Source organism: Amia ocellicauda, chromosome 9, assembly GCF_036373705.1.
Source record: "Amia ocellicauda isolate fAmiCal2 chromosome 9, fAmiCal2.hap1, whole genome shotgun sequence".
NCBI lineage: Eukaryota > Metazoa > Chordata > Actinopteri > Amiiformes > Amiidae > Amia > Amia ocellicauda.
In genome coordinates, this window is record NC_089858.1 from 25,295,246 (window position 1) to 25,307,839 (window position 12,594).

Consider the following 12,594-nt stretch of genomic DNA (forward strand, 5'->3'; position numbering starts at 1 on the left):
AGTTTGCAAGATTTGTTCCCATGTTGCATTATGGGTTACGTCATTACGTCCCCCTCAATGCAAACCGTGCTGATCGTGCATTTTATTTCACTTTCACGAGTGTATCCTAAATAAATAAACGCAATTAAATACACATTTGTTTTGTTTGATTGATTTTTATGTTATTGTTGCCTATATGAGCCACCATGCTGAACACTACAAAAGGCTTGTTATAGGCACAATAAAGTGGTGTAAAAGTAAAAGTAAAAACACTTTTGTCTTTAACGGTTGATTGGTTAAAAGATTGACGTGTACACAAAATAGGAAGTCAGTTGCTTCCGGGTTTTAAATCAGAACCTATGTCAAATGGGATATTTAGTGTTTCACAATATCATCATCATCATTCACGTTATTTGATTTTTTTGATTTTGATTTTTTTTAATGTGGCTGATATTTTTTTAACTAGAATTGTAAGCGTATATATATATATATATATACATTTTGGATTTGCCCAAGGAAGCATGCGCTGTGGGTGTCCAGGATGAGAGCAGGTGCCTGTTGAATTATTCATATCCAGGTTGTATTCTGGAGGCGCCCTGTCAGGTGCGCCTACTGAATTATTCATGAGCCCCAGTTAATGAGCAGGCAGGTGGGTGCCTAGAAGGACCGGGGCTGCGGCGCACAGTCAGTGCTCAGTCGGGCTTGTCTGCTTGGATCACAATTTTCTGAGTGTCAGTGTCGGCGTCACTGCATCCATGTCCTCCCCTGCGTCGGTCCGGTACTTCTCGGAGTCGGAGGTGTCCGAGCACCGCTCCCGGGACTCCTGCTGGGTGCTCTTGTCCGACAGGGTCTACGATGTGACCGGGTTCCTCCGACGGCACCCCGGCGGAGAGGCTCTGATTTTAAGCCGGGCAGGGACAGATGTCAGCCGGCAGATGGAGGGACCTCCTCACCGTCACTCGGAGAACGCCCGGCGCTGGATGGAGCAGTATTACGTTGGGGAGCTGAGCAAAGACACGGAGGGGGCACAGGTGGGCAACACCAGAGTTTATTTCATTGTTGGGCATAGACTAGTGTGTGCAACATGGGTTCAGAGTCCTTGAATCGTTATTATTGATGTCATTCAAATGCACCCATTGTCTGCATTGAGTTCGATATTCGGGCAGTGGCAACATTTAAGATCCCTATCATTATACCAACACAAATGCTGTACTTCAAAGGGAGGGGTCCTTGGTTGCCTGCAGACTCTTTTTATTGGAGACTTGTGATAAGGCAACGTATCAAACGAGCAACTACCTTTGGATCTAAACATTAAGCTGCATTTCTCTCTATTCAAGGGAGCTGTAACAGTTCTTGGGCAAACGAGAATGAGCGTTAAGTTCCCCAACTTCATCAGTGTATATTGGATTTACTGTTTGAAGAGGATCCCCCGCTTCTTTAGTATTTGGCTGGGCTGATGGACTAATGCATTCTAGTTGTTTCTTTCTTGCACGACCTGGCACAGAAAGCAATAATACAACTAGGAATAGTTTCGGTGAGAGATACAAAATATTATAGGAATCAAAGTGCAAGTCTACAACCGCACCCCTAAATATATCGATTTACAGTCTCTGATTTAAGCAACTATTGTCTTGTCTCTCCGAGTCAGTGCAGTGTATTGCTTTTGTTGATGAAGGTGTGGGTACATGCTAATTCAGCACCCACTTTTCCCCAGTGCAGCTTGCACTGATGTCCTCATTTCAGACCTGTCAGAATTTCACTTAAATCATAACATCCTGCTCAATAGCACATCAACACTATTAATGATCTAAAATGACATTTTTTTAATTCAGATATGATGACCTGTGATGTTACGCTTATGTAAAGTTCAACCAAACATAGGTGTGATGGGAAAGTGTAATTATACTCCAAACAGGTTTTACTGTTTATGGCTAGAAACTAAAATGAAACCCCAGACCCTAAAGTGGTCATTGTTAATATGTTTAAGAATAACACATTATTTAGTGTAAAAATTCAAACCCATCCAAACCCCAGGTTTATCATGCTTCTCTGAACATGTAGCTTTTGCAGTTTGTTTTGTTATGCTGGTGCCTTTGCATTGTCAGTGCTGTGTATTCTCCAATTAATAAGGTTTTCATTTGAAAATATGAAATTCAGTGCTCCTTTCCAAGCCAAATGTTAACCTCCGAAGTAGACCTCATCGTTTGCCTCTGGTCCAAACATCTATAGTGATTAAATTGGGGGGGGGGAAACCTAAAAACTTGTTTGAATCTATTTAACACAGATACATTCAGAAATATTCTATAGATCTGCTTCCTTAGTAACATTAAAACTGTGTTTCCAGTTTCTTCTGTAGCCAGGGGGGACAACAACCTGCATCTTTGTCACTATGCCCAGACGACAACAGTAATTACGAACATTTTTGTAGAATGAAATTTAAATTACACAAGTAGACCTGTTGTGCCTGAAGTGTATACCCCTTTCAACAGACCTGATTAACAATTGTATCATGTAATTTATGATCACCATTCCCATTGCCACCACAAGCTAGTTTTTCAAAACTAACCAAATTTGTTGCCTTTGTAATTAACTTGAGTTCATTCAGAGTCCCCTCAGGTACTGTTTGCTAAAGTCCTTAGACGAGCCTCCTTATGGTCAAATGAGAACTACCAGTATTTTCCATCACCTTGGTGCCTCAACATTCCTGTAGTGGAACACGGTGGCATTTGCCCCCAGGAATTGCTTTTCACAAAAACCTTCAGTGCTGAAATCTGTGATCTTGCCTGTTGAGGGTTGGTCATGTGTTTGTAAAACAATGGAGGGTGGAGAGGGTTCCTGACCGTTTGTACCTAAGAAAAGGGCTGTGCTTTTCTTAAAATTTAAAGTAACAGAAAATCAGAAAGCTAAACAGGAATTTGAACAATACTGTGTCAATATAATATAGTTAAAACACCCCCCTTCTTTACATGAATACATACATATTCCTTAGACTGCAATGAAACTGTTCCCCTACAATACAGTGAGGGAAAAAAGTATTTGATCCCAAGTTGATTTTGTACGTTTGCCCACTGACAAAGAAATGATCAGTCTATAATTTAATTGGTAGGTGTATTTTAACATTGAGAGACAGAATAACAACAAAAAAATCCAGAAAAATGCATTTCAAAAAAGTTATAAATTGATTTGCATGTTAATGAGGGAAATAAGTATTTGATCCCCTATCAATCAGCAAGATTTCTGGCTCCCAGGTGTCTTTTATACAGGTAATGAGCTGAGATTAGGAGCACTCTCTTAAAGGGAGTGCTCCTAATCTCAGCTTGTTACCTGTATAAAAGACACCTGTCCACAGAAGCAATCAATCAATCAGATTCCAAACTCTCCAACACGGCCAAGACCAAAGAGCTGTCCAAGGATGTCAGGGACAAGATTGTAGACCTACACAAGGCTGGAATGGGCTACAAGACCATCGCCAAGCAGCTTGGTGAGAAGGTGACAACAGTTGATGTGATTATTCGCAAATGGAAGAAACACAAAATAACTGTCAGTCTCCCTCGGTCTGGGGCTCCATGCAAGATCTCACCTCGTGGAGTTTCAATGATCATGAGAACGGTGAGGAATCAGCCCAGAACTACACGGGAGGATCTTGTTAATGATCTCAAGGCAGCTGGGACCATAGTCACCAAGAAAACAATTGGTAACACACTACGTCGTGAAGGACTGAAATCCTGCAGCGCCCGCAAGGCCCCCCTGCTCAAGAAGGCACATGTACAGGCCCATCTGAAGTTTGCCAATGAACATCTGAATGATTCAGAGGAGAACTGGGTGAAAGTGTTGTGGTCAGATGAGACCAAAATCGAGCTCTTTGGCATCAACTCAACTCGCCGTGTTTGGAGGAGGAGGAATGACCCCAAGAACACCATCCCCACCGTCAAACATGGAGGTGGAAACATTATGCTTTGGGGGTGTTTTTCTGCTAAGGGGACAGGACAACTGCACCACATCAAAGGGACGATGGACGGGGCCATGTACCGTCAAATCTTGGGTGAGAACCTCCTTCCCTCAGCCAGGGCATTGAAAATGGGTCGTGGATGGGTATTCCAGCATGACAATGACCCAAAACACACAGCCAAGGCAACAAAGGAGTGGCTCAAGAAGAAGCACATTAAGGTCCTGGAGTGGCCTAGCCAGTCTCCAGACCTTAATCCCATAGAAAATCTGTGGAGGGAGCTGAAGGTTCGAGTTGCCAAACGTCAGCCTCGAAACCTTAATGACTTGGAGAGGATCTGCAAAGAGGAGTGGGACAAAATCCCTCCTGAGATGTGTGCAAACCTGGTGGACAACTACAAGAAATGTCTGACCTCTGTGATTGCCAACAAGGGTTTTGCCACCAAGTATTAAGTCGAAGGGGTCAAATACTTATTTCCCTCATTAACATGCAAATCAATGTATAACTTTTTTGAAATGCATTTTTCTGGATTTTTTTGTTGTTATTCTGTCTCTCACTGTTAAAATACACCTACCATTAAAATTATAGACTGATCATTTCTTTGTCAGTGGGCAAACGTACAAAATCAGCAGGGGATCAAATACTTTTTTCCCCCACTGTAGGTAGTGCAATCTGGTTTGGCTGCATACCTGTCAGGAAAAAAATGAAAGAACCACTCCTTGCCAGCAGCGAATTACGATGGCACTGCTTGCAGGCAGCTTTGTATTTTCTAGTGGCTGCTTGTTTATCCAATGGAAAGATGACATCAAGTATAGGCTTTTGAATCTGGACAATTGGACAATCTGGCATTTCTGTTGAAACACTGGTAGAGGACACATTGATGCTATCAATTTCTTAAAACAGTTAACTTGAAGAAACTTAAAACTTGAAGAAACGGATCAACTGATTATTTTTGGTTCAAACCTAAAGGCATGCACACAACACTATCGTCATCATGGAAAAGACATTTTGCGTATTATTTTTTCTTTCTAATGTTCATACTGCTGAGTGGACAATGCTTCAGATTGTGAGTGTTCAGAATTTCATGGAAGGCCATGTGATTAAGAATTCCAGAAGGCTTCACCTGAACAGCTTCAACTTCAGACTATAAAATATTGTATCTAGTCACAGAATAAATTGACATCCCGTGTGTTTAAATTCTCAAGGAACAGAAATGTGCTATAGTTTGAAGGCTTATTGTAACAGCTATATGTGTGTAGTGCCCACATAAGCAATGGATATCTTGTACCTTTTGTAAATATCAAGCATGTTTAGCTTTGCTCCTTGGTTATATGAAAGCTGACTTAAAGAAACTTCAATCTATTTTGTAGCCCCCAACTGATACTGTATTAAGATCAATGCTGCTTACCTTTCTTAAGGTTCCTATTAATTACCATATCCAAAGGCATACACATTATTTTTCCTTCTTAACATATAAGGTAACATGCAGCAGTAGTTTGTTTGATTTTACTAATACATTTTAAGCTATTAAAATTGATCCTTTGTAATTTGCTATTCAACAAAGCACCTGTCAACAATTTGTACATATGACTTAAAGGTCTCTCCTGATGTAAAACCTTAATCTTTTGAATCTTCCTTCCATTTCGAGAAGACATCACTGTGTCTTGAATACTCTGTTTTAAGAGCATGGCATTACAATAATGATCCATTCATTAGTTATTCAGTCAGAGACATAATGGGATAAACATTTACGTGTTTGTCTTCCATCCATATTTGCTTAATCATTTGTATCTTGCCTTGTTGGCTGTATTATAGCCCCTCATAAAAATATATATTTCCACATTGTGCTGTAGTGACTGTGAGTCAGTTAAATTAAATCACCTGGGTTACAATAAACCTTTCTGTTATGATAAGTTTAACCTTGTCTCTTAAATGTGTTTAGGTATTTTTCTGGCCTATATCATGTACATCTTGATATAGGGTGAAACCTTTTTTTTTTTTATACTCATTTAATCCTCATGACAGATGTCACACTTGAGGTCTGAAACAAATATAACAAATTACTTATGTCTCTTCAGTTCATTGTAATGACAAAATATTGCTATGACCCAAAGTCATTGTTCATTAAAAGAATGCCTCCTGCAAAAAGCATAACTCATATGACATGGAAAGTAGGTCTGGAAACCCAGTAAGCCCTATTAATGAATCCCACTCTTTAGAAATGAGTATATTCACAGCAACTAACACCAAAAAGGTATTTTCTATATTGTTGTGTATGTGGTCATCATAATCCTAAAGTAGTTTGTTAATTGTGTGCTCCTCATATACTGGTATCTCATTAAGCAGTTTAATTACTTTACCTATAAAGCTGGACAAATACATTATATATAAATTTCCCTTCACCCTACAATGTTTTTCCACTTGTCAGATTAGGGTGACCACATGCACACAAAACTATCTGGACTCTACCTGCTAGAGGACAACTAGAACGGCTAGCTCTGCTTTACTAGCAATCAAGACCATGATGTGGTGCTACCATTGTGACTTGGCTGTGTTTCACTGTTTAGCATAGACTGGGCACCAGTTACTGGTATGGGCAACCCTCTTAAATAAACAAGCCAAAGTCACCTTCATATAATCGTGCTTTAAAGCATAGTTGCATTCTGCTGGTCTGTTTTAGGCCCAGGTCAAAAACCATTAAAGAAGGCTTTATCGGTTTTCCTTTTATTAATTTATACAGATTAGTGAATTACATGTTTGCAAATGGCACTAGATTATTCAGTAATCCTGCATTAACCACTCTCTCAACTTTATATAATAAAGTTATGGGGGGGGGGGGGGGTTATCATTTTGAGAATACATCTCAAATTATAAATCCAATTTTTTTTTGTTTTTTTTGTTTTGTTTTTGGCAACAGTTTCGAAGCATCTGTAAATATGGAGAGTGCTTATTTCTTAGCAGATGTGTCAGGTCAAAAGACACGACACATTAAAAGCCTGCAGGGTGAGTTTGACATTTGCAAAGAGAATTTTTAAAAACCCGTTTAGATAAACGTAAAATCTAAAACCTAAAATCCCCCGAGTGTTAGACCACACTGCATCAGCACATTGGTTCTTCCTGTTAATCTAGTGAGTAGCAATTTTTGGTTAACAACAATCTATAGAAATTAGTAATTTATCAGACACATATATATATATATATATATTTATAGAGGGACAATTATAGTGTCTTTAAAGAGACTAGGGGGTGGCTAAAGTGTCAGCGGTCTCACTGGTTTCTGTCTCCTCTGAATGACCATTGGAGGATGTTCAGTACCCTGCTCCTTGTATGTCTGGGGCTGGGTTTTGCACCAGGAACCTCTTGTAAACAACCCCAACCATGTAGCCTCCTACAGTGGAACCACTTTGTTATGCTTGGAGGGGAGACCCATTTTATTTTTTCTTGGTACCTGTGGCCTACCTAACACTCAGGTGCCACTCGGTCTCCTTCAGGGAACAAAGATTCATTTTTATTTCATCTTGATGGTGTGTCAGGTTTCTAGAATGCAGCCAAAACAAGGCTACTGCGTGCCATTGAGATTCTATTGCTGTACTTATTCTGTGATGCTTTGGGTGACACGTGTTTTTCTTTTTTTCTGCTATCTAGTTTTTTCTACCTGTCATACCTGAGGTGTGCATTTTGGAAGGGCTTCCATTTAGTTGTTCTTTTGACCACATAAGATTGTACTTTTCTTCTCAGTTCATCTTTGGTTTGTAACATTAAGGACTTGCAGTGAGAAATAATGGTCACAAGCATGTTTAAAATCTCCTTTACATCTATGTGCTTTAGGTGGGATGTTTCTGCATTCTTGGAGCTTAGTTTCTTCCCACCCCCAATATTCATTTGTAGGTGTATTAGGTGTATTTCATGTCACTGTGGAGACCTTGCTGAAACATCTCTTCATAAGCATTGTACTCTTGTGTTTCTAGCTTCATGGTTGTATCGTCAGGGCAATGCATGCCAAGCTCCACAATGGCTAACTGGTGTTTGTTGTGCAGCTAGGATCTAAACACAATGGATCTGTACAACATCAACATGTTCATTCATGGCAATTACTAAACCTACCATGAAATGACACCATATGCACGTTCCACATTTTCAATAATCAATTAAGATTTCGAATTTTTGTATTGCGAAGCCTGCAAAGTAAAATTTTAAACTCTGCTGTTTGCTCAGTGTTGTTATTTACACTGTGACCCTACAAACCACTTTGATGGGTTTGAAAGGAACTGCAAACTGTTTTCTGAAATAAATTGAAGTTCAGATGCATTTTTCTCTTGTGTACATGTCCGGGGACAATGCTGAGTACTTAAGTATGTTATCGTCTGTAAACCTCTCCAAATCCCAAAGTGTGAGCTATTTTGAAATAAAACAAAATATTTCATGGCTATTATGTTAAGACTGGCACAATAATTATATCTTTCATTTATAATAATGCTTTCATACTAAAGGATTACAGCAGTGTTTTGAATGAGGGAGCTCACTTAACCAGTCTCTGAAGTTTAGTAAGTTTAGTTTATTTGTTGTTTTATCATTTTCTCATGTTTTCTGTTAGGAAGAAGGGACCCCACAAAACTTTTTTATTTAACATTTTTATTTTACAAAACTGAAGGCCATTGGTCCCATCTTGCTTAATCAGAGCCAATCCCAAATTATATTAATGTAACAACTGGAGTCACAGCCTTGATTAGTATTCAATACCCCCACCTCCTATGCAACAAGATTTATTTGTTTGGATTGCTGAATCATGATTACCTGTTCAGTCTCTGAATCAGGAAAAACTGCCTATCGGTCATAAACGCCTTCTTAATCTCTGGTAACTCCCTGTAATTATGAATATTATAGTAGGAGGAAGGAAACATCACTGTACTTTTATCTAACTGTTTCATGTTTAGTTTTTATCCCCTAATTAGTTTTTCACTACGATTTTATGCTTGGTGAGTGTTTTTGTCCTGTTGTAATACTTGTATTTTTAATAAATCTTTACAAAGATAGAATCCATTCTTGCATCATTGTTATATTTAGATTGTCTCAACCATTTCTACAGAAAGGCATAGGTGTACAGAAGTCTTGATTAGACCCTGTGTGCAATGTCCTTTTTTGTTGTCCCTTTGTTTTGTTTTTTATTTGGCCTACTATTAGCATTCCCATTCCATGACTATGCATAGGGCAGATTGTGGCATCACATCTGTGTTGACAACACAAATAAAACTGATACATGGGGTTTCTAAAAGGCTCCTCTTGTGTGTGTGTTTTTTTTTTTTTTTTTTTTTTTTTTTTAAACAAAAAAAACTGCTCTGGGACTATTTCCCAGACTGTGTCCTGGTTTAACAATCAATGGGGAGAAAAAAAAAAAATCGGTATACATTTTTAAAGGGGCCACTGCATTGTATTGTATCACTTTTCCTTGGCTAGTACAGGAAGGTTTGTATAATGTTTAATAAACTGACCTGAATCGAAGTTTACATTTGTCAGTATTATTAGGCTTATTTAACTAGTTGCTTTAACATTGTTGATTGTCTTACTCTAACACAATTGTGTGGCACAAGTCAGGCAGATGTTCTCCTTTCTTGCAATGTTTCCATAAGAAACATCTATTAGAAGTGTCCCCCTTGAGTTGTCCAGTCTTGTGCATATTTGCCTTCATGTGTGCCCTTCTGTTATCATGTGGGCAGTCCAATGTGTTTACTGTAAACACATGACTGAAGCCAGGGTGAGGGCTGCACTGCCAGTGGGCCTGGTGATAACCTTCTAGTTTGTAAAGCAGACAATGGAAGTCTAAACTATTGGAATGCTTTTGCTCACTGTTGGAATGTCCAGAAACCCTATTTGAACATGTTTCTCTCAAAGCTCTTCTTGTCTTTATCCATATTGCTCTAGGACATTTACAATGGAATTGAATTTCTAATAAAGCTCATGGTAAAATACTTTCCCGGAGCAATTTTCTCTTTCAGGTGCTATTAATCTGTGCATCTTATTGTGCATTACGTTTAACATGCTTTTCAGTGATAAATAAATACATTAATACTCATTGTATGCCATACAGGAAACAGATATGTATACAGCTAGGTCCATAAATATTTGGACAGTGACACAATTGTCATTATTTTGGCACTGTATGCCACCATAATGGATTTGAAAGGAAACAATCAAGATGTGCTTTGTGTGTAAACCTTCATCTTTAATTTGAGGGTAATTACATCCAAATTGGGTGAACATTACAGGAATTACACCCATTTTTATAGGTGTTCCCCCCCAATTGTAGGGGCTCAAAAGTAATTGGACAAACTAACATAATCATGAATTGAAACTCACAATTTAATACTTGGTTGCAAATCCTTTGCAGTCAATGACTGCCTGAAGTCTGGAACCCATAGACATCAGCAGATGCTGTGTTTCTTCCCTGGTGATGCTCTGCCAGGCCTGTACTGCAGCTGTCTTTAGTTCCTGCTTGTTCTTGGGGCGTTTTGCCTTCAGTTTTGCCTTAGAAATCAAAACAAACCAATAAGAGAGATAGCAAAAAACATTAGGTGTGGCCAAATCAGCTGTTTTGTACATTCTTAAAAAGAAAGAACGCACTGATGAGCTCAGGAACACCAAAAGGCACGGAAGACCACAGAAAACAACTGTGGTGGATGACTGGTAAAGAAAAACCCCTTCACAACAGTTGGCCAGATCAAGAACACCCTCCAGGAGGTAGGCGTATCTGTGTCAAAGTCAACAATCAAGAGAAGACTTCACCAGAGTAAATACAGAGGGTTTACCACAAGATGTAGACAGGAAACAGGAAGACCAGATTAGAGTTTGCCAAAAATCATCTAAAGAACCCTGTACAGTTCTGGAACAACATCCTATGGACAGATGAGACAAAGATCAACTTGTACCAGAATGATGGGAAGAGAAGAGTATGGAGAAGGGAAGGAACTACTCATAATGCGAAGCAGACCACCTCATCTGTGAAGCATGTTATGGCATGGGCATGTATGACTGCCAGGGGAACTGGTTCCCTTGTATTTATTGATGATGTGACTGCTGACAAAAGCAGCAGGATGAATTCTGAAGTGTTTAGGGCTTTATTATCTGCTCAGATTCAGCCAAATGCTTCAAAACTCATTGGAAAGCAACCCAAGACTTTTTTAAGGCGAAGAAGTGGAATGTTCTGCAATGGCCAAGTCAATCACCTGACCTGAATCCAATTGAGCAGCATTTCACTTGCTGAAGCCAAAACACCCCAAGAACAAGCAGGAACTAAAGACAGCTGCAGTGCAGGCCTGGCAGAGCATCACCAGGGAAGAAACACAGCATCTGCTGATGTCTATGGGTTCCAGACTTCAGGCAGTCATTGACTGCAAAGGATTTGCAACCAAGTATTGAAACTCACAATTTAATTCATGATTATGTTAGTTTGTCCAATTACTTTTGATCCCCTACAATTGGGGGGACCACGTATAAAAATGGGTGTAATTCCTACACCGTTCACCCAATTTGGATGTAACTACCCTCAAATTAAAGATGAAGGTTTACACACAAAGCACACCTTGTTTCCTTTCAAATCCATTATGGTGGCATACAGAGCCAAAATGATGACAATTGTGTTACTGTCAAAATATTTATGGACCTAACTGTATGTATACATAAGTATTTTGTAAAACAAGATGTGACCTAGAAACAATAACAATACAACTGCCAGAAAAAACACACCTGTTTCTGGGAACTTGGTTTTAGAAGTCATTCCATCAAATTGTCAAATTATCTCCAGACATGGTCATTTGCAGGGCTAAACTAGATAAACCCATCTACATAAGCAGTGTCTTAAAGTCAGCAACATGTTTGTTCTTGGAGATCCATGACATTCCCTTCATTAATTAGATGAAGGTACATTACTGCTCTTGTGGCAGTTCAGGCCCTCTGGTAATTGCAGAGCAGTGATGCTGACGTCACCGAGAGACCTCTCACTCTCGTTGTACTTGTAAAGTGCAGTTTGCTAGTGTAGTAGCAATACAGCCTTTGAGGTGTGTGCAGATGATCCCAAGAGCTGTGCCCCAACACCTAGAATCCCATTAGAATCCTTCATTCCCATAAACAATCTGAACTTGATATCACTTGAATAGTTCACCTGTGACCTGAACATCTATTGTTAATAAACAGATGTTTTGTTTGCCATATCTTTGATTTGTAGCACTTATGGTAATATGAGATTAATGTTCTACGTTTGAGAGGATGTGGTTAAAAGTAGGACTGAAAGCCTTGTTTCAATACATCTAAAATGTACACTAAAACAAAGGGATTTGTAACTACCTGTATAACTATATAGGGGACTGTCTAACATATAATTGCAGATGTTTTTGAAAGCATTTGTAAGTGAATACTTGTTTAGTTCCTCTCCATTAATGACTGGATGTTGCTAATTTCTCATGTCCAAATCATAAATGGGAGGTTTCCAAGCCTGCTCTTAATGTAACTTTTTTTGTAACGAAAGAAAGGACAAAATAGCTAATTGAACTCAAGTGAAATCTGATTGTAATTATTTTATGTAAGCCTATTATTCTTCCATGGCCTATGTCAAACTTTGTATTTTAAATTAAAAGCTTTAACCAATATCTTCATTTTATTTATCCCCCTCCCCTCAT

General features: G+C 39.0%; 1 protein-coding gene across 2 annotated transcripts in view; it reads left to right on the plus strand.

Moving 5' to 3' along the window:
• The first annotated feature begins 621 nt into the window (after window positions 1-621).
• fa2h (fatty acid 2-hydroxylase) overlaps window positions 622-12,594 on the plus strand; it is a 35,255-nt gene continuing 23,282 nt past the window's right edge. Inside the window, exon 1 of one of the 2 annotated variants that reach the window (XM_066713846.1) lies at window positions 622-1,010. In XM_066713846.1, coding sequence (XP_066569943.1) covers window positions 735-1,010 — 276 coding nt within the window. In that variant the 5' untranslated portion in view covers window positions 622-734. The remainder of the gene's footprint in view (window positions 1,011-12,594) is intronic. The other variant, XM_066713845.1, reaches the window with a different exon arrangement.